Below are 21,886 nucleotides of genomic sequence, written 5' to 3'. Positions count from 1 at the left end.
ACCGAAATGTATAACAACGGAGGCTTTCGGGAACCGAGGTTCCACTGTATCTAAGTCAGAGGTTTCCAAACTGTGTGTCGTGACACATTAGTGTCTCGGTTGCGGTGTTTAGGTGTGTTGCACGATATGTGTCCTTATCACTTATAAGGGGTTAGTTTAACCTCCTGGGTTGCTAGTAAAACTGAATTAAGATGTTGCAAAATGATGCACGTCTAAAAAGTGTGTCACCAGCGTGAAAAGTTTGGAAAGCTCTGCTCTAAGTGGTGTAGATCAAGCCCAACAAATGCAAGAAAGTTTTTTATTTTATTTTCTTACTCACATTAAAAACTAATTATAAAATCAGAAAGGAGTTAAAATACTTGCTGGATTTTTAAAATATATTTTTATAAGTTTCTGGTAGGTCCTGGAAGTTCAGCAAGGAGGGGTCTACACCAATCTCAGCTGTGAGGGTGTTTCACAGAAGTGGGCTCCTAATACTGAGCACAGGACTTCTAGGACTTATGAGCTCTGTGGTCCAAGCCACAGGTACTGTAGCCACCTAAGAGACTTCCCCCCAAGGCCTTGGTGATGGGGTAGGGAAATAAGGAATCAGTTGGCCCTTGAGGTAACCTGGGGCCCATGTTGTTAAGGGCAATGAAATCTGACACAAGAATCTTGATCCTGGCCCCCAGTAGCATCTGGGCAGCCAATCCATGCTTTTGAGTCATGTGCTGGCGATGGTCTGTCCCCAATCAGCAGTCCAGCTGCAGCATTTTTACCCAGCTGGAATCTCTGGAGCCATGGCTGCCCCACACAGAATGCATTCCAAGAATCAATTCTTGTGGTAGTGCATAAGAGATGCATGCTTCTCCAGAGGGTCAGGGGGGCCTGACGCAATGTCCTCTGAATATTAAGGGGGCACGGCCCTCTCATAAAAATATCCGGGGGCCCAAAACTGCCTCGCCCCTAGGAGTTGATGCCTATGCTGTGTAGAGAGGCTCCCCCATATCCAATACAGTCGTACCTTGGTTGTCAAATGCCTTGGTACTCGGACGTTTTGGCTCCCAAACGCCGCAAACCTGAAAGTGAGTTTGCAAATGTTTTTTGTAAGCTGAACGTCCGACGCCGCTTCCATGGCTTCTGATTGAGTGCAGGAAGCTCCTGCAGCCAATCAGAAGCCGTCCCTTGGTTTTTGAACTGTTCCGGGAGTCGAACGGACTCCTGGAATGGATTAAGTTTGACAATCAAGGTACCACTGTATAGACATGAAAAATGATTGTTTATAATTGGTGGGGTGTGTCTTTTGTCCAGCAAGCTCTTCGCTGGCACTGGTCTTGTGCTTCACTGCTCCTGCTTCTGAAGGGCAGCCTTAGTAAAGGTAAAGGGACCCCTGACCATTGGTCCAGTCATCACCGACTCTGGGGTTGCGGCGCTCATCTCGCTTTATTGGCCAAGGGAGCCAGCGTACAGCTTCCGGGTCATGTGGCCAACATGACTAAGCCGCTTCTGACGAACCAGAGCAGCGCAAAGAAATGCTGTTTACCTTCCCGCTGGAGCGGTACCTATTTATCTACTTGCACTTTGATGTGCTTTCGAACTGCTAGGTTGGCAGGAGCAGGGACCGAGCAACAGGAGCTCACCCCGTCGCGGGGATTCGAACCGCCGACCTTCTGATCGGCAAGTCCTAGGCTCTGTGGTTTAACCCACAGCGCCACCTGCGTCGCAGCCTTGCCAGGGCGCAAAAAAGAATCCCAATCCCAGCTTTCTGGATGAGATGCTGAGCCACGCGGTCTCCCCAACACTACATCTCCATTTCGCCTTCTTGGGATCTGTGCAAGGTCTTGTTTATACCCAGTAACTGTGTATAAAGCTGAAGGTTTGATATGAAAACTATCACAACTGAAGGGGGAAATCACGGAGCGTGTGTGCTTACACACACAAGCGTTTTGTATCTTAGCCTTAAAGTGAAAGATGTGTGCGTAAGTTGAGGAATGTGGGCTGTCAAGTGGGAAGCAGAGAGTTAGACTGGGCCAAATGCAGCCCAAGGGCTGCTAAGTTGCCGACTCCCACGTTATATGAAGCAATTCATTCAGCATTTTCAACTGAGTTACAATGTTACTACAGCACTGGGGTGGGGGGGCAGGAGAAGAGACAAAATGTGCTTTGCAATTGCTCAACTTCCTACCTAAGTGCTGTCATTTTAACCACTCAGTTGGGGGCAGGGGAGAGCAGGAAAGGGGAAAGACTGCTGGAGAGGAAGTGGAAAGACTAGCTTCCTCGAAGCTGCTTTATCTAAACCCAGGATGGGGAACATCAGTCCTGGGGGGGGGGCATGGGCATACCCAGGATTTATGTTTGGGGTGGTGGCAGGACACCCACATGTCATCATCACCCTCTGTCTGGCTCTGCCTAGCAGATTTTGAATGAAATGTCTCAACAACAGTTGTTTTAAATTACTTTCTTTTGACCCCAAGTGCTCAGGAAAATCTGTTAAAACCTTTCTACAATTTATGCTTTTAGTTAAGTATTTTATTTATACTAAATGTCGGGGGGCAAATGCAGCTCCCTACCACAGCGGGTGGTGCTGTGGGTTAAACCATTAGGTCCAGTCGTGGCCGACTCTGGGGTTGCGGTGCTCATCTCACTTTATTGGCCAAGGGAGCCGGCGTACAGCTTCCGGGTCATGTGGCCAGCTTGACTAAGCCGCTTCTGGCGAACCAGAGCAGTGCACGGAAATGCCGTTTACCTTCCCACCGAAGCAGTACCTATTTATCTACTTGCACTTTGTGCTTTCGAACTGCTAGGCTGGCAGGAGCAGGGACCGAGCAACGGTAGCTCACCCTGTTGCGGGGATTCGAACCGCCAACCTTCTGATCAGCAAGTCCTAGGCTCTATGGTTTAACCTACAGCGCCACCCGCGTCCCTCACAGGATTACTTATTGTGACAATAAAATGGGATGGGATCCATGTACACCACCCTGAGTGCCATTGGAATAAAGGCAGGATCAGAGGTGTAGTGGCACAGTATTGCAAGGGGTAATTGCTCATTGCTATTTCTACAGCAGGGTCCTTGTCTCCAGCGTTCCTAGAGGCCCCCTGCCATCAGCATGAAAGGGGAGCCTTTTAACCACTCTGCATTCGTCCAGTGTGCTGATTGGAGGAAACATAACTCGCTTGGAAAAAAAGACATTGGAGCACTCAAAATCATTTTTCCTGTTGGATATTCTCTCTCTGTGTGTGAGAGAATCATTTGTTCCAGAAACAGAAGAATAGAGAAGAAGTTTCAAGAAGTAGGAGAAGGCTGCGATTGTTTTGTCTATGCAAGGACACCCGGCAGCAAAAGTGGTGCTGGACCCAATCCTTCTAAATCAGGGATCAGCAAACTTTTTCAGCAGGGGCCCGGTCTACTGTCCCTCAGACCTTGTGGGGGGCCAGACTATATTTTTTTGGGAGTGGGGGAATGAACAAATTCCTATGCCCCCCCCAATAACCCAGCGATGCATTTTAAATAAAAAGACACATTCTACTCATGTAAAAACACGCTGATTCCCAGACCATCCGCAGGCAGGATTTAGAAGGTGATTGGGCCAGATCCGGCCCCCAGCCTTAGTTTGCCTAAGGTAAAGGTAAAGGGACCCCTGACCATTAGGTCCAGTTGTGGCCGACTCTGGGGTTGCGGCACTCATCTCGCTTTATTAGCCGAGGGAGCAGGCATGACTAAGCCGCTTCTGGTGAACCAGAGCAGCGCACGGAAACGCCGTTTACCTTCCCGCCGGAGCGGTACCTATTTATCTACTTGCACTTTGACGTGCTTTTGAACTGCTAGGTTGGCAGGAGTTAGTTTGCCTTGTTGTTGTTATTTAGTCGTGACCGACTCTTCGTGATCCCATGGACCAGAGCACGCCAGGCACTTCTGTCTTCCACTGCCTCCCGCAGTTTAGTCAAACTCATGTTGGTAGCTTCGAGAACACTGTCTATGTCTAACCATCTCATCCTCTGTCATCCCCTTCTCCTTGTGCCCTCCATCTTTCCCAACATCAGGGTCTTTTCCAGGGAGTCTTCTCTTCTCATGAGGTGGCCAAAGTATTGGAGTCTCAGCTTCAGGATCTGTCCTTCCAGTGAGCACTCAGGGTTGATTTCCTTAAGAATGGATAGGTTTGATCTTCTTGCAGTCCATGGGACTCTCAAGAGTTTGTCTACCCATGTTCTAAAAATCATCCATCAGAGGTTGATGGATTGATCCAACATGCCCCCGTATGTACACAGAAAATAGAAGATCGAGCACGTGGAGATCTGTATATATTGTTGCAATGCATCACATTTATTCCTACTGTGCAGTTAGAAGGTTATTGTATAATATTAGAATGGGGTGTAGCTGTGACAATGATGAAGGGACCCTGCACTTCTGAATTTGCCACTACATCCCTGGGAAGGATATAAGCGTAGTTAAGTGACAATGAATGGCTGGGTGAACATGGCTATGCCCTGAACCCTTGCACCTGCTCTGTGCTCACGCAGTCAGCAACATGTCCAGACAGGAACTAAAAAGGGCAGAAGGGCTAAAGGCTGAATCTCTACAAATAGGGCGAGATCTTAAGCGCCCTTCTCAACATGCCGTTTCAGCCCACCCACCTGAAGCCACACTCCTTATGGCGCTCGCCGCGAATCATGCTACGCATGCGTATTAGCCTATGCCCAAGTCCAGTCACCCCGCCCACCCGCCGAAACCCGGCCGCAGCATTTACGCATGCTCAGTTAGGTATGGCTGCTTCCCTCCACCCCGTTTTGCCACTCCAAACATGGCGGCGGCGGCCGGCCGGAGGGTAGTAGGTCTTACGCATGCGTGTTCCATCCGACCACTCGCCGAAGGCTGAGTTTGGATTCCCGCCGCTACCCGGATGAAGAAAACACAGAGGCGGTAGCCAATGGGAAGAGGGTTGGCATGGCAACAAGGGGCTGGAGTGGCAGGCTCCTCCCCTGAACTTGTTGGCGGGAGACTGGTCGAGGGAGTAGGGGTAGTGAGGTGAGAGTGTGCGGGTTTGAAGTGGTTTTGGGGTGGGGTGGGCTGCCGGTATGGGGAGAGGGTGGGTGACGTGAGCGAGCCCATAGGGGTTCCCTGGGGGCAGAGACTGAGGCAGGGAGCCTGGGGCTGACGGTAGTTGGGGGTCCAGCAACACCTGCAGGCCCGCTTGGCTGCCCCCCCCCGGGTTAGGGGCAGTAGGAAGTGTGGTCTATTGGAGACTCTTGGAAGCAATTGGGAGTGGGGTGGGTGCTGGGTGCTGAAGGCATGGAAGGTGTGGGTGCTCCTGGGAGAAGGGTCGTGTGGAAAAGGAAATTAGAGTGACTGAGGAAACGCAGCCAGGTGGTTGGGGTATAAATAATAATAATACATTTTATTTATACCCCGCCCTCCCCAGCCAAGACCGGGTTCAGGGCGGCTAACAACCAATACAGTGGTACCTCGGGTTACATACCCTTCAGGTTACATATGCTTCAGGTTACAGACTCCACTAACCCAGAAATAGTACCTCGGGTTAAGAATTTTGCTTCAGGATAAGAACAGAAATCGTGCTCCAGCGGAGCGGTGGCAGCAGGAGGCTCCATTAGCTAAAGTGGTGCTTCAGGTTAAGAACAGTTTCAGGTTAAGAACGGACCTCCGGAACGAATTAAGTACTTAACCCGAGGTAATAAAAACAAGGGACGTGGGTGGCGCTGTGGGTAAAAGCCTCAGCGCCTAGGGCTTGCCGATCGAAAGGTCGGCGGTTCGAATCCCCGCGGCGGGGTGCGCTCCCGCTGCTCGGTCCCAGCCCCTGCCAACCTAGCAGTTCGAAAGCACCTCCGGGTGCAAGTAGATAAATAGGGACCGCTTACCAGCAGGAAGGTAAACGGCATTCCGTGTGCTGCGCTGGCTCGCCAGATGCAGCTTTGTCACGCTGGCCACGTGACCCGGAAGTGTCTGCGGACAGCGCTGGCCCCCGGCCTCTTGAGTGAGATGGGCGCACAACCCCAGAGTCTGTCAAGACTGGCCCGTACGGGCAGGGGTACCTTACCTTTAATAAAAACAAGTTGATTAAAATACAATTGAAAAAAACAAGATTAAAATACAACATTAAAACATTAGGATGCAGCCTCTTCCCAGGAGGAGAAAGGGAAAAGAAAGAGGGGGAGGGAATCAAACTGATTCTAAGCCAAGGCCAGGTGGAACAACTCTGTCTTACAGGCCCTGTGGAAAGAAATCAGATCCCTCATTATTATTATTATCATTAAACTAGAGCAGGATGCATTGAAAGAAGAGGGCAGCAGGTTAATGTGGGGGTAGGGCATAGGATCCAGCTCCTAGGGCCTAAGGTTGTTTTGGCCCCCTCAATGAAATAGTTGAGGGGGCAACCCCCTCCTCCCATTAATGAGCATTTCCTTTCAAAGGGTGATTGATTATGTGGGGCAGGACTTACCTCGCTCCCCCCCCCCATATTTTATTCAAGCTGGCACCCCTAGGGTAGGGTTGATCACAGGGAGCGGGGAAGTGGTGGGCAGGTGACAACCTTAGGTGGCCTATGGTTCTTAAGTGCTCTTGTCGGTGGTTGATTCTGGTACTGTGATTGCTCCGAAGAGCTTCCCTTCTGGATCAAACCCAATGGTTCATCAATTGCTGCTGGGAAATGGCTTTAAAAAGAATTGTGTAAAATTCATGCGGTGCAGCTTTTGTTGTGTCTTCTACCTCTGATAGCCTTGAAGGAGCAAAGTCATAGGTGGTGATGGCTGTTTCTGTCAAGCCAGCCTGTGAATTTCCCTGGGGGCATCTGGCCAGCCATTGGTGAAATAATGGTAATCTTCATGAGCCGTTACTTTGATTCAGTATGACCATCCTTATGTGCTTTAAAGAGAATTCGGAGCCAAACTCACAAAATATATATTCTCCTGAAGGTTTGCATATATGTTTGCAGGTTGGGGTGGGTGGTTGTTTTTGAAAAAACAGCTGATTGCAGCTGTCATTTTGAGCAGAGGATCAATTTGGAAGGTGAAGAGTTGCTTAACTATTTCTCTTCCTAATGTTTATCTGCCCAGAATAACCTCTACCTGGCAGGTGGGGAAACATTTTGGGGCGAGAGTTTGGAGTGGATAAATGACAGACAGGGGAAGTGTTAAACAGTCCCCTTTAGCTTGCTCATTGCAACCTCTGAGGCTGCCTTTCAGTAAAACAAACATAATTTTGTTTTTATTTATTTCATGAGTAAGGCCTTAATTATAATCACTGGCCTTTGAACTTAAGTCTTTCAGTGTGAATGCATGCAGCAGAAAGGATCTACGTATTCTTGCTGTGCATCGTTACAGGCAAAGTGTACAGATTATGGTTGTCAACATATAAGGAGAATAGGTGAAAGCTGGTGCCACATTTGTGGGTGGGTGCAGTGGGTGGGTATCATGGCAGGGAAGCACAATTCCATGAGAGTACTGGACCCTTTAGCAATGTATAATGTGAACAATGGCTGCAAAGGGGGCTATGGTGTATTCCTAGTTTAGGTCAGCGATAGCCAATGAGGGATAATCCTCCAGGCATTGTTGGACTACAGCTCCCATCATCCTTAATCAATGGTCATGGTGACTAGGACTGATGGGAGTTGTAGTCCAAGAAAATCTGGAGGGCACCACATGGGTTACCCCAGTTGACAGATCCCTGTCTGCTTTAATAGTGTAACCAGGAGTTGTGGAAGTCTTTGGGGAAGACTGTGACATTTATGAAGAACTGGTTTGGCTATTGATGTGGGACACTCTTCTCTCTCTCCTAGGAATGCCAATATGGAAAGCAAACGGAAGGCTTCTGTGGGGGAGCCTACTCTTTCCCAGCGGAAGAAATCACGAGGAGGTGATTGGGAGGAGGATGGCCCCTCACAGTTTGAAGAGGAACTGGCCTTTTTGGATGAGGTAGAGGCTGAGATGGCTCTGGAGGTGAAGGAAGCACAGTTGGTACCTGATGTCATCCCCTTTGGTGAGTTACATGGGTACCAGATATGGAGCAGACTACCTAGGCAAATGAGTCAGAAAGGTTGGGCAGCGGACCGACAAAGCAAAATGTATGCTTGGTGGTGGTATGGGGAGCCTTTGGCCTTCCAGATATTGCTGAACAGGCTCCCATCAGCCCCGTGGGCCAGTGTAGTTCAGCCACATCTAGAAGGCCCATGGTTTCCCACCTGGTTTATTGCTGTAATTCAGCATTCAATGGCACATAAAAAAAGAGAAATGCTAAATGCTGAATTACAGCAATAAACCAGGTGGGAAATCATGGGCCTTCTAGATGTGGCACTGAGTAATGTTGAGGACATTGCATATTGTGTTCAATTAAAACCACTGTGAAACTTTGCCTTTCCTTTTTTATTTTTATTTTTGGTGCTGCCCCATCTCTCTTCTTCCTACTCTTTGCAACTAGCAGTTTGAACTTGGGAGGTGCAAGATCTTTAGCCGCTCCAAATTTGTAGTTGGTCAAAAGAGAATTGATGGTTGTGATTGATGTGAGTTTCTCTGCTCCCTTCAGGTAATCTCTTCTCATCGGTGCAGAATCCAAAATGGCAGAGACCACCGCCTCCCAAAATAAACCCGAAAGAGGAAGCTCTGTGTTTCCAGCAAGTGGAACTAGATTATTATGTGGGTGAGTACATAAGCGAATAAAATGCTGACGAAAAGGTCTTGAAGGTGCTGCAGAATGGATTCCATTCCTTCTGGGAAGGGGTTTGCCAAACTAGGTATTCCCTTTGCCTTACTGAACAATAACTCTCTGCTACAGAAAGGGAAGTCTGAAGCTGTTATACTTCCTGGGGCTTTTGATAGCTACAATAGCCCCATAATATTCTTAGCCCTGTTTGCCGGACAGAGTGGATAAAGTCTGGAATTCCCCAGAGAAATTGTAGTCCTATTTTTCTGATTGTTGGGATGAGGAAAGGTATCATGGCAAGCTTGGAGGAAGGTATATTTGGAAATCTGTGTGCAAAGTATTGTGAAGTCTTTCGTTCTGAAAGAAAATAAATGTTAAGTTGCTAGCCCTTAAGGTTATGGAATGGAAAATGTACCAAAATAATGTGGGCTGATTCTGCTAAAATATACAGTGGTACCTCGGGTTCAGTACTTGATTCGTTCCGGAGGTCTGTTCTTAACCTGAAACTGTTCTTAACCTGAAGCACCACTTTAACTAATGGGGCCTCCTGCTGCCACTGTGCCGCCGCTGCACGATTTCTGTTCTCATCCTGAAGCAAAGTTCTTAACCCGAGGTACTATTTCTGGGTTAGCAGAGTCTGTAACCTGAAGCGTATGTAACCTGAAGCGTATGTAACCCGAGGTACCACTGTATATTAAAAAGTTAGAAGTGGTCTAAAAGAGCATTTTTTAAGTTCATATCATACATGGTTCACTAGAGATGTTTTTTTAGTGGAAAGACATTTGTAATTTAAATAGTTAAATACTAATTGTACATTATCAACATGCAGCAACTGATCCAGCCTCTCTCTCTTCTTGAGGCAGGCGCTCACCTCCCTGGCTTCCCAGGATCCACTCAGGGTCCAGTTCCTGTCCTGCGGATGTTTGGAGTCACTGGAGTCGGCAACAGTATCTGCTGCCACATCCATGGCTTTGCCCCCTATTTCTATGTGCCCGCCCAGGCTGGTGAGTGTTTGGCTACAGGGGGAGGGGCTCTCCCCAAACCACCCTCCTTCCTTCTGCAGCTTAGTCAGTCTCCTGCTCCCCTTCCTCCTTCTGTTAACTTTTCTCCCAGGATTCCAAGCAGAACATCTGGCTGACTTTCAGCGGGAACTGAATGCGGCTGTCATCCGGGACATGCGATCCAACAAAGACGGTCTGACCCAAGTTGTTCTGGCAGTGGAGATCTGCAACAAGCAAAGTGAGTACAAGAGAGTTTGTGTGTAGGCACCCCATTTGTCTGGAACGATGGTTGGGTTAGACCAGGGCTGCCCAAACTTGGGTCTTGGACTACAACTCCCATCATCTCTAGCTAGCAGGACCAATGGTCAGAGATGATGGGAATTGTAGTCCAAAAGCAGCTTGAGACCCAAGATTGGGAAACCCTGTGTTAGATCCAGATTTGGGATGCCTGCTGAACATTAAAATCACACCAGCCTTGCTCTTTTAGCACCCGGAACAGTGTTGCCTCTTCATTCTCAGTTCTCTGTGCTGTTTGTAGCGGTTGAGTCCGGCCTGAATAGGCAAGATTGTGTTGTATGTATAATAGGAGCAAAAGAGTTCTAAAGTTGTTGACCGATCCTGGTCCTTATGCTTGTAAGTAGCTTTATGAAACATTACAACTGTAATGTTTATGAACTTCCTGCTTGGAGTGCTTGCGGTCTCCGCCAGATGTGCAGGGTTGGAGGGAAGAAGTAAGATGCAGATCTGAAAGCTGTAGATGTCAGGAACGGGAGGAGATAGGGATTTGTGGTAAGGTTTGAGGAGTCTGAATTCACCCAGGGCCTTAAGATTCTTTCCCTGTTCACTTAGACATGTATGGCTACCACGGACAACATCTTGCACCCTTCCTGAAAATTACTATGGCGTTGCCCCGGCTAATTGCACCAGCCAAGAGGTTGCTGGAACAGGGACTACGCTGTGGGACGCTGGGAGTGCTCCACTATCAAGCCTACGAATCGAACATTGACTTTGAAATCAGGTAGGACAGTCCAACCCCTTGTTTGAATGTTTCCCTCCTCAGAAATCTGGCACTTTTCACCCTGCTCTGTTCAACCAATCAGAGCTAAACAGCTTCAGCAGAATGCAGTTTCTAGCCCTCACGGTTGCTTGGGAATGTGTGGCATATGCAGAAGCTCAGACTGCATAGGCTTGGACTACTGCAACACGCTCTACGTGGGGCTACCTTTGAAGGTGACCCGGAAACTACAACAAATCCAGAATGCAGCAGCTAGACTGGTGACTGGGAGTGGCCACCAAGACCATATAACACCGGTTCTGAGAGATCCGCATTGGCTCCCAGTACGTTTCCGAGCACAATTCAAAGTGTTGGTGCTGACCTTTAAAGCCCTAAACGGCCTCGGCCCAGGATACCTGAAGGAGCGTCTTCACCCTCATCGCTCAGCCCGGACACTGAAGTCCAGCTCCGATGGCCTTTTGGTGGTTCCCTCACTGCGAGAAGTGAGGTTACAGGGAACCAGGCAGAGGGCCTTCTCAGTAGTGACTCCCACCCTGTGGAACTCCCTCCCATCAGATGTCAAGGAAATAAACAACTATCTGACTTTTAGAAGACATCTGAAGGCAGCCCTGTTTAGGGAAGTTTTTAATGTTTGATGTTTTATTGTGTTGTTAATATTCTGTTGGGAGCCGCCCAGAGTGGCTGGGGAAACCCATCCAGATTGGGGGGGGGTAGAAATAATAAATTATTATTACTACTGTTATTATTATTATTACTACCATTATTATTATTATTATTATTTATTATGTGAGAAGACTGGGTGAGTTTTTGGTCTTAACACACATATCCAGGTATGTTTGCAGAGATGTCATTACTTCCCCATCAGAATCAAATGACTGTGATCCTGCAGTGTGGGACATAGGTAGAAGTGAGTTACAAGCACACCTGGATAGAGTCTTGAGTGTGAGGCGCCTGCTGAAACACCCTGTTTGCCTCTGTTCCCTTAACGCTCCCATCTACTTTCCCTCCTCTCCTCTCCTGCATTATATTTGAGGCAGATGGGGGAAGGTGTGATTTCTTTCCAAGTCTTTCTCTACCCAGCTCCCATCAAACCCAAGATTTCTCTCCCAACTTAGGTTCATGGTGGACCGGGATGTTGTTGGCTGCAACTGGATTGAACTGCCTGCCGGAAAGTACCGCCTGCGACAAGAACAGCCTGCTGGAGAATCCAGCAAGGATAACCCACCCAAGGTGCTGGGGTTGGGGAGAGGACAGGTTTCTGAAGGTGTAGAGTTGAGCAGGTGGAGAAAGGTGTGTTTGGGGATGTCTGAGTTGGCATAGCTTTTAGTTGGCTGGACCTGAGCAGAGTTTGGTGTTTTGTGCCTAGTGGGGGATATTTTCTTCTGGAAGATATAAACACAGTGTGTGCAGTCAGGATAGGAAATCTTCAGAGCTGAAAACTACATGTTAGCGGCTGTAGAAGGTAAAGGTAAAGGGACCCCTGACCATTAGGTCCAGTTGTGACCGACTCAGGGGTTGCGGCGCTCATCTCGCTTTATTGGCCAAGGGAGCCGGCGTACAGCTTCCGGGTCATGCGGCCACCATGACTAAGCCGCTTCTGGCGAACCAGAGCAGCGCACGGAAATGCCGTTTACCTTCCCGCCCGAGTGGTACCTATTTATCTACTTGCACTTTGATGTGCTTTCAAACTGCTAGGTTGGCAGGAGCAGGGACCGAACAACGGGAGCTCACCCCGTCGCGGGGATTTGAACTGCCGACCTTCTGATCGGCAAGTCCCAGGCTCTGTGGTTTAACCCACAGCGCCATCCGCATCCCTCAGCGGCTGTAGGAATTCCTCGTTAATTCTTCCTTTTCCTCCTCACCCCTAGGTGTCGCTGTGTCAACTGGAGGCTGATATCGCCTGGATGGATTTCGTGAGCCACCCGCCCGAGGGAGAGTGGCAGCGCATTGCCCCCTTGCGTGTGCTCAGTTTCGACATTGAATGTGCTGGACGCAAAGGTATCGAGGAAAGTTGGGGCAGAACAAGACATGATGAGAAAGTTTTTAGGTCCTGGTAGGTGGGAGGCTAGTTAACCAGGACTCTGCTGAGTAACTTCATAAGTTTTATAACAAATGACAAGGTTTTACAAATCTGAAACTTATCTTGGTCTAAATGGCCCTGTTCGGTAAGACATACATTCAACACTGAAATGTCTCTTCCTGAGGTCATTTTTGCAGGCAATCTGAGTCAGCCCACAAGAAATAGTGTATTATTATGTAGTGATTTGTGCAGTAGGCCTGACAAGCTGGGGATTCTTATTTTTCCTGGGCAGGCAGCTGTTCCTTAGATTTCAGAGCGAACAATAACTTACCTAAGTCTTACTGTAATTTCAAGGGCAGGGTGTCTAGGCTTAGAGTTGGCAAAAGACACCCTGGCAGTGTATGAACTCAGAAGAACTTGTGAGATTAACTATTGGTGTGGGCAGGTGTTAAAAGTGAAGGGGATAAACCATAACAGTGGATTCATCATTGCTACGATCCAGAACAGATAGCCAATTCCACAGTCCCTGAAAGGCAGTGGGGAGCTGTCAGTTTTTCCATTGACAGTCCCATTCTGCATTTTGTTTCGTTTCCCTGTTCAGGTATTTTCCCTGAACCGGAGAAGGACCCAGTGATCCAGATCGCCAATATGGTCCTCCGCCAGGGGGAGAAGGACCCTTTTGTGCGCAATGTCTTCACCTTGCAGAGCTGTGCCCCTATCGTGGGTTCCCAGGTGCTCTGCTTCCAAAAGGAGGCGGAGCTGCTCAAGGTAACAGGGGCGATATTGGGGCTAGAAAATGCCCTGAGAAGTGTGTGGAGGATCTGAGCAGCGGTGGGGGCCCCTGGGTGTTGCAGTGGAATGCTGTGTATGGAGATGTATGTACTAAGCTATCTGCCTTAGTCTGTGGGGATGATTGTTTGTTTTCAACAACATGTACAGTGGTACCTCTGGTTGCGAATGGTGTTGATGGTGTTACATGATTTTAAACATCCTGTATATCCTCATGAATTACATACTGGAAGCTGCCTTCAGTGGGTTTCCTATAAGTAAATTAAACATACTATACTATAATATACTATAGTAATAATTTTGGAACTAAAGGGCTCTGTCCTCTCCCCCATGCTTTTTAACATCTATATAAAGCCCCTGGGAGGGATCATCAGGGGGGTGGGGGCTGGGTGTTCACCAGTATGTGGATGATACCCAACTCTACCTCTCTTTTCAATCGGAACCAGTGAAGGTGGTGAATGTCCTGTTTGAGTATCTGGAGGGGGTTGGAGAATGGATGGCAGTTAACGGATTGAGGTTGAATCCTGACAAGACAGAAGTACTGTTTCTAGAGGGCAGGCAGGCGTGGGGGACTCCCTGGTCCTGAACGGGGTAACTCACAGCTGTCCATGGAGGCGCAGGTCATTTCCTCTGCAAACAAGTGGCAAAGCTTGGAAGGGCCTCATCCTGAGATCCTGGATTGCTGAAAGCCTCTGCCAGACAGAGGAAACAGTAGTGGGCTAGACAGACCCTATTACACGTTCTGCGTACGACAGTTCCATATAGCCAAATATCAGAACTTTCTTCCAGGCCTGGGCAGAATTCATACGGACAGTGGACCCGGACATCATCACCGGTTATAACATCCAGAACTTTGACTTCCCGTACCTCATCACCCGTGCCCAGACCCTCAAGGTGAGCCCAACTTTCCTTGGCCCTGTACGTGTTTTGCCTGCCACTGCAAGTGCAGTTCTGTGGCCATTCCTGCATTAAAACAGGCCACGCTTTGCTTTGTCTGACAGGTTGCAGGCCAGGAGTGTGGAATCTTTTGAAACTGCGGAAACTGGCCACTACCCCCCCTCCCCACTCCAAATGTGTGAACTGTCACACTGGCAAAGGCTTATCTGCATCCCTTGATAGGTTTTCCCTTTAGAGGTCTGCGTACATGAGATGGCGTTTGCCCTCTGAACTTCTTACAAATACTTACAAATGGTTTTGAAAATCTGATTCCCAGGTAATCAGGTGCACTTTCAATGAATCGAACCAGTTAACTGATTAAACGTTGCAGCCTTACGTATATGCGTCCTGCCTTTATCTTCCTACCATGGCTCACAGCTTCCTTTTCTGCATCTATTCCCACCCCAGGTCACCACATTTCCCTTTCTGGGCCGTATCCCTGCACGTAAGTCCGTCATCCGTGACTCTTCCTTCCAGTCCAAGCAGATGGGCCGGCGAGAGAATAAAGTCATTAACATGGAAGGCAGAATCCAGTTTGATCTGCTTCAGGTAAGCAAGGCTGATAGACCCATTTTGCAGATGAAGTGCTGAAAGATGGTGAGTGAGCATTTTGCCCACTGGACCATGTTCACTTCCCCATCTTAGCCATTTCTTCTCTTCCTCCCTCGCCAGGTTTTGCTGCGGGACTACAAATTGCGCTCCTACACGCTGAATGCTGTCAGCTATCACTTTTTGCAAGAGCAGAAGGAAGACGTACAGCACTCTATCATCACAGATTTGCAGGTGACAGTGAGCAGCCAGACCTTGTGGCCTAGAAGCTTTCCTCTGTAGAACAAACGTCTGGTGACTTTTATTCTTGACTGTCCATTTACAGTGGTACTTCAGGTTACATACGCTTCAGGTTACAGACTCCGCTAACCCAGAAATAGTACCTCGGGTTAAGAACTTTGCTTCAGGATGAGAACAGAAATCGTGCTCCGGCGGTGCGGCAGCAGCAGGAGGCCTCATTAGCTAAAGTGGTGCTTCAGGTTAAGAACAGTTTCAGGTTAAGAACGGACCTCTGGAACGAATTAAGTACTTAACCCAAGGTACCACTGTATTTTCTCTTCTGATGCCTGAAATATCCGGAGTGCTAGGTTTAGCCAATTCAACACACACAGCCTCCCAGAACGACCTGTTCTGGGGTTTCCTGGGCTCAAGGGATGGCATGAAGCTGTATCTGTTTAGGGTCTTTCCAAAGCCCTGTGTGACAGAATTTGAGAACTGCTCCTTTACTGAGATTCTTATCAGTGCACAAGCTAGGTTCATACTGGTTTTGTCTGAGGCAGGGTAAGTACTTAAGGTTTAGTGCCTGGTCTATGGGAGACTCTTGGAAAAGCCATTATCTTCGCAATCAATAATTTAGATTTTAGGGAAATTTAACTTTTTAAAAAGGCGATTTTTAAACCTCTCATGGTTGTGGAAATTCATTTAATTGTATGCACTGATCATCAGAAGGCCCCCTTGTTTATGGAGTGGTGTTCCTGCAGCCACCTGTTCTTTCCTGTGCTATCTCCACTTAGAAAAATTATAACCTGACTTTCCAACCAAAATGAACTTTTAAAACATTTTTAAAAATGTTTTTCCCCCAAAAGGAGCAATAAGGGTGGTGGTGAAACTCTAAATGTCGGCCAATAAGATCAAGTAAAACCAAAAGGCATATAAACTACAAGAATGGGTTGTCCAAAAGGTAGGGTTTTTTAGCCCAGGATTCTGAATCCTGTGATTCTTAACAAGCAGCTGGTTCATAATGTTGAGACCCGCCACCAAGAGTACTCTTTCTTGGTGGTCGTTAATCTACTAGATCAGTGTTTCCCAAACTTGAGTCACCAGTTGTTCTTGGACTACAATGATGGGAGCTGTAGTCCTCCCCAAAAAGCTGGAGACCCAAGTTTGGGAAACACTGTAATAGATAATGGAATCGTCAACAGCCTGTCTGCTTATAGCTCTTAAAGAGTGGGGGGAAGTATGGAACAACCAATAACTTTATCCACCTCCTGTTTCCATTTATCCAAAAGTATTTTCCTTTTTTCTGAATTTGCAAGCTTTTGCTCTCCATATCCCTCAAACAAATAACCTTTGTCTCTTCAGAGGAAGCTGCCAGTAGATACCACGTCAGCCCATAGATCCCTCTCACTCTGTGTTGTCAACTCTTGAGTGGCGGCAGCTCTGCAGATTTCCCAGGGAGGTCTTTCTCCGCCCTACCTGGAGATGTCTGAACCTGTTCTCTCGCACTGAACCTCTCCTTTGTTTCCGTTCTTCCAGAAGGAAAGGTCTCTTTCCTGCTTTTTCCAAGTCCAAAAGCCTTTTCTCTCCCCTCTCCTCTTGCAGAATGGCTCGGACCAGTCCCGTCGGCGACTAGCTGTGTACTGCCTTAAGGATGCCTACCTGCCCCTGCGGCTTTTGGAGAAGCTCATGTGTGTCATCAACTACATGGAGATGGCCAGAGTGACAGGTGTCCCTCTCAGCTATCTCCTGGCGCGTGGCCAGCAAATCAAGGTTGTCTCCCAGCTGTTGCGGCAGGTGAGAGTTCCTGGCTTTTTCTCTTGAGTTGGATGCAAGGGAAAGCTATATTCCAGAGTGAGTGGTACCAAGCATCCAGTTTTGGATTCGGGGCTGTTTTCCACGGAGTTGTAATTATTATTCAGGCTGCTAAGATCATATATATAAGACCAATTCTTCTTATATACATTGGTATCATTTAAAAAAAAAAATTAGTCAGAGAGGGGTTCACAGAAATCATTTGAGTTTTGGAAGCTTTCCATTAATAAACATCCACATGGTTGTTCTAAAATGCAAAGCACTTTGCATTCCAAGGCAGCAGTCTTATATTCCCTCACCTCAGAACAAGTCCCATTGAACTTGGTGGGGCTTACTTTTGAGTAGACGCGGATAATATTGCACTGGAACTCTCATTCTTCACAAAAACCCTGTTGATTGGCTCCTCTTTCCCTCCACCCAGACATTTTACTAGGGCCTATTCACCTAATTCATGTTTGAGCAGTGATTTTTAATTCCCTGACTCTAACCCTTACACCACACTGCTTTTCTTTTTCTTTAAATAAAGCAGGCTTGTGGAGGCTCTTCCTTGTACTGCCCTGGGCTCCTTTGGGAGGAAGGGCGGAATACAACCAAATAAATAAGAAGCAAATACTGATAACTCTCCTTTCTTTTGTCCTTTCTCTACTTTCCATTGTCACATTTTGCTCTGTAGGCAGCTTTAGGCCTCTGGCAAGCATGTGTGCTCCTGCCTTCTAAAGCATGGAGCGGGAAACCATTGGCCCTCCAGATGCTTCTAAACTACAACTCCCATCAGCCCCAGCCAGCGTAGTCAATAGCCAGGGATGGTGGAAGTTGCAGTTCAGCAATATTTGGAAGGCCAAAGCTTATTTCTGGGTCTGCTAGCCCCAGTCACCTGGAGGAAAGTGCTTGAATACTGTGTGTAGAAAACCGCATGGAGTGCCATGCATAATAGGAGGCCATTGTAGTAGCAGTATTTGTAATGTAACAAATCTGAGCAACCAGATGACTGGATAATTTTAACACTGAGCTATAGGTCTGACGAGGTCTATTTAGCCTTGCTGGAAATAGCTTTGTGACATCCGCTTGCCATCTGCACCTTACCAATGGGGAAAGGTAACAGGCCACCCCAGCCCCCAAATTATGTTAACTTCTAACGTGCTCTCTTTGTTGTTTCTATTGATATAATAAGAAGTGCAGGGATTGTCAGGCAGCACATGAGGCAAGTGGGACAGACCTACCTGGGTATAACATTGTGGTTGATGGGAGAGCACCAAGGCAAACCCCAAACTGACAACTTCTCTCTGCCCAAAGGCCATGAAACAGAATCTGGTTATGCCGGTGGTGAAGTCAGAAGGTGGGGAAGACTATGCTGGGGCTACTGTCATCGAACCTCTGAAAGGGTAAGGCCAGCAAGACCTGAAGTTGGGGAAATGTGCTTCCCCAACCTGGGGTCGAGAGTGAGGCTGGGGTTTTTTCACATCCTGTTGTGAGTTGGTGCAGGAAAGCACTGGGGTGACATCTTGGAGCAGGGATGGAGGTCAGGAGGGGAGGAAGGAGCAGGGCTGAGGATAAGGCAGCTGGAGCCCACATTATTCCACTTTGGGAGCAATGGAGGAGAAAAGATCTACATTGGCTCCCAGTACATTTTGGAGCACAATTCAAAGTGTTGGTGCTGACTTTTAACGCCCTAAATGGCTTCATCCCTGTATACCTGAAGGAGCGTCTCCACCCTCATTGTTCAGCCCGGACACTGAGGTCCAGCTCCGAGGGCTTTATGGCAGTTCCCTCACTGAGAGAAGTAAGTTTACGGGGAACCAGGTAGAGGGCCTTCTCAGTAGTGGCACCCGCCCTGTAGAACGCCCTCCCACCAGATGTCAAGGAAACAACCACCTGACTTTCAGAGGATATCTGAATGCGGCCCTGTTTAGGGAAGTTTTAAATGTTTGATGTTTTACTGTGCCTTAATGTTTTAATTTGCTGCAAGTCGCCCAGAGCGGCTGGGGCAAACCCAGTTAGATGAGCGGGGTACAAAGAATAAACTATTATTATAAGCTTTACCTTGGGAGATGGATTCTGATGAGAATGAGTCATGGGGCTGGAAGTGGGAGAGATGGAACCAAGGATTGGGGCCCAGGGTAAGGTGTACAGTTTATCGGAGGCAGGAAAGGGCCATGGCTCATAGCTTGTATGCAGAAGAACCCAGGCCCAATCCCTGGCATCTGCAAACAGGGCTGGGAGAGACCCTTGGCTAAGGTCCTGGAGAGCCAATGCCGGTCAGTTTAGGCAGTACTGAGCTTTATGGACCAGTGACCCGACTCAGTGTTACGAGGCAGCTTCCTGTGTTTCTGTGTACGAAGGTGGGGCGGAAGATAATAACAGACCCACTGTTCTCTTCTAGCTATTACGACGTGCCCATAGCGACCTTGGACTTCTCTTCCCTGTACCCTTCCATCATGATGGCTCACAACCTGTGCTATACCACGCTGCTGCAACAGGGGGCGGTTGATCGCTATGGGTGAGTAGAAAAGGATCTGACACAAAGGACTGCAGAATTAACTGAAGGGAACAACAGCCTAAACTGCAGGGAGGAGTCAAGGGACCAGCTTTGCAGCCCTGGGGCGGTGGGGGAGTGCTCCTCCCTGGTGTCTCACGCGGGGGATGCGGGTGGCGCTGTGGTCTAAGCCACCGAACCTCTTGGGCTTGCCGATCAGAAGGTCGGCGGTTCAAATCTCCCATTGCTTTGTCCCAGCTCCTGCCAACCTAGCAGTTCGAAAGCATGCCAGCGCTAGTAGATAAATAGGCACCACTGCATTGGGAAGGTAAACGGCGTTTCCACGTGTTCTGGTTTCTGTCACGGTGTCCCGTTGCGCCAGAAGCAGTTTAATCTTGCTGGCCACATGACCCAGAAAGCTGTCTGTGGACAAACGCCAGCTCCCTCGGCCTGAAAGTTAGATGAGTGACGCCAGCCCATAGTTGCCTTTGACTGGACTTAACCGTCCAGGGGTCATTTACCTTTACTTTTTTTTACATGGGGGATCCTAAGTAAGATGGAAAGTCAAGGGGGGATTATTAGGTTGACTTTATTTTTGTTTTTATTATGTAATTTGTGTTTTTTTATATTGCGATTTTATGTTGTGAACCACTCAGATCTACAGGTATAGGGCGGTATAATAATAATAATAATAATAATAATAATAATAATAATAATAATAATAATAATAATATAATTAATAATAGTGTGAGACCACCTTGGCTGTATCACTGATGTCCCAGAAGAAGGGGTAGAGCTATTCTCTTTCCTGGTTTCCTGGCATGGTCTTATGGGAGATAAAATTAGGGGAGCAGGGAACTGGGGCGAGTGACCATGGAAGCTATCCAAATGGCATATATTAGTGGACCCCAATAATAGTGGAGGGTATATAGCAGGGAGGGGCTGGAAACTGGGGTGGTGTTGTGCATCAAAGGGGGTGGCTAGGCTCTGATGGATTGTCGGTTCTTCCTACTAGGCTTTCGGCAGAGCAGTTCATCCGCACCCCGACTGGGGACCACTTTGTGAAGGAGTCCGTCCGCAAAGGGCTGCTGCCTGAGATCTTGGAGAACCTCCTGGCTGCCCGCAAGAGGTGAAGTAGGAGGCACATGTGTGGAGCGGTGGGGAAGTTTTTGGGTGTAAGGTATTTGGAAGAAGAGAGGGCAGGCCCATAACTTGGGGATCGAGCACCTTCCTTGCACACAGAGTGTTTCTGGGTCAATCCCCCAATACCTCCAGCTGATAGCAGAACCAGGACCTTGGGCAGCTGTTGGCAGTCCTAGTAGACAATACCTGACTTAGAGGGGCCGATAATCCAGCTCATAGGAGAGACCTGTGCAAGACCAGGCATCTGGAGAAGGAGTTCTGGTTTCCCTGACTGGGAAATAAGGTTTAAGCAGCCTTGTATTAAACAACTCACCTGGTAGCCACAGCTGACAAGGAATTGGATGCAGGGAAGTGCATGGAACTGTACGTGGGTGAGTGATCAGGCTGGTGGAGGAGGGACCAATTATTCTATTGCCTGCTGTCTACCCATGTGGGAGATGCCAGAGGAAAGAAGGCCCTCTCCTCCTCACACAGCCTAGAAATGCAAAAGGCTCCCATGCTGGCAGAGGAGTGGAGCTCTCCTTGCTAGTGATGTTTTGTTTCAGGCCAGTAACTTTTGTAGGCTTATTTGCAAGGGTGCTCTAGGGAAGGATGTCTGGGATGCATGGCAGGAGGGAGGAAGGTGAGATACCTTAAGTGCTTGGAACTCTGGAGGTATTTAGAGATCTAGTATGGAAGGGAGTATAGCTTGGTTTTACGGGTGGCAAGCGAAGTGCGTTTGTAGCAAAGGCATATGTCACCTAGAATTTGGCAATGGCACTTGAATAAACTTGAGACAGTGCTGGGGATTGGGGAAGGAAGGTAGGATAGCCCTATTATGATGAAAAAAGCAAACCATTGGAAGAAGGGACACTTTTTTATTTTTGCATCCTTCTCCAATGAGAATACAGTGGTACGTCGGGTTACATACGCTTCAGGTTACAGACTCCGCTAACCAGAAATAGTGCTTCAGGTTAAGAACTTTGCTTCAGGATGAGAACAGAAATCGTGCGGCGGCAGCAGCGGGAGGCCCCATTAGCTAAAGTGGTGCTTCAGGTTAAGAACCATTTCAGGTTAAGAACGGACCTCCGGAACGAATTAAGTACTTAACCTGAGGTACCACTGTATTTCACATTGGACTTCTGTTGCTTTGGGGGAAGAGAGTTTTTATTTTTCATCAAATTATGAATGCAAAACCAAGTCATACAACCTATTGTTCTAATATGCTATAAACTTTTCGGTTTTCAAATGCTGTAAACCCAGAAGTAAATGCTTCAGTTTTTGAACATGCCTCAGAACATGCCATGTGGCTTCTGTTTTGAGT

The 21,886-nt window shown here is 48.0% G+C and overlaps 1 protein-coding gene across 1 annotated transcript in view; it reads left to right on the top strand.

Moving 5' to 3' along the window:
- Positions 1-4,889: 4,889 nt before the first annotated feature.
- The window catches only part of POLD1 (DNA polymerase delta 1, catalytic subunit), a 32,249-nt gene continuing 15,252 nt past the window's right edge, over positions 4,890-21,886 (top strand). The window contains exons 1-16 of the mRNA XM_053362758.1: positions 4,890-5,002; positions 7,767-7,966; positions 8,510-8,623; positions 9,490-9,630; positions 9,740-9,865; positions 10,477-10,645; positions 11,758-11,872; positions 12,511-12,640; positions 13,264-13,430; positions 14,241-14,345; positions 14,796-14,936; positions 15,060-15,170; positions 16,758-16,949; positions 18,261-18,349; positions 19,348-19,464; positions 20,456-20,569. Of these exons, the coding sequence (XP_053218733.1) occupies positions 4,905-5,002; positions 7,767-7,966; positions 8,510-8,623; positions 9,490-9,630; positions 9,740-9,865; positions 10,477-10,645; positions 11,758-11,872; positions 12,511-12,640; positions 13,264-13,430; positions 14,241-14,345; positions 14,796-14,936; positions 15,060-15,170; positions 16,758-16,949; positions 18,261-18,349; positions 19,348-19,464; positions 20,456-20,569 (2,129 nt within the window). The 5' untranslated portion in view covers positions 4,890-4,904. The remainder of the gene's footprint in view (positions 5,003-7,766; positions 7,967-8,509; positions 8,624-9,489; positions 9,631-9,739; positions 9,866-10,476; positions 10,646-11,757; positions 11,873-12,510; positions 12,641-13,263; positions 13,431-14,240; positions 14,346-14,795; positions 14,937-15,059; positions 15,171-16,757; positions 16,950-18,260; positions 18,350-19,347; positions 19,465-20,455; positions 20,570-21,886) is intronic.

The sequence above is a fragment of the Podarcis raffonei genome, chromosome 13 (assembly GCF_027172205.1).
Source record: "Podarcis raffonei isolate rPodRaf1 chromosome 13, rPodRaf1.pri, whole genome shotgun sequence".
Classification (NCBI taxonomy): Eukaryota; Metazoa; Chordata; class Lepidosauria; order Squamata; family Lacertidae; genus Podarcis; species Podarcis raffonei.
Note: the sequence above shows the minus strand (reverse complement) of the source record. Positions and strands in the feature narration are given on the sequence as shown.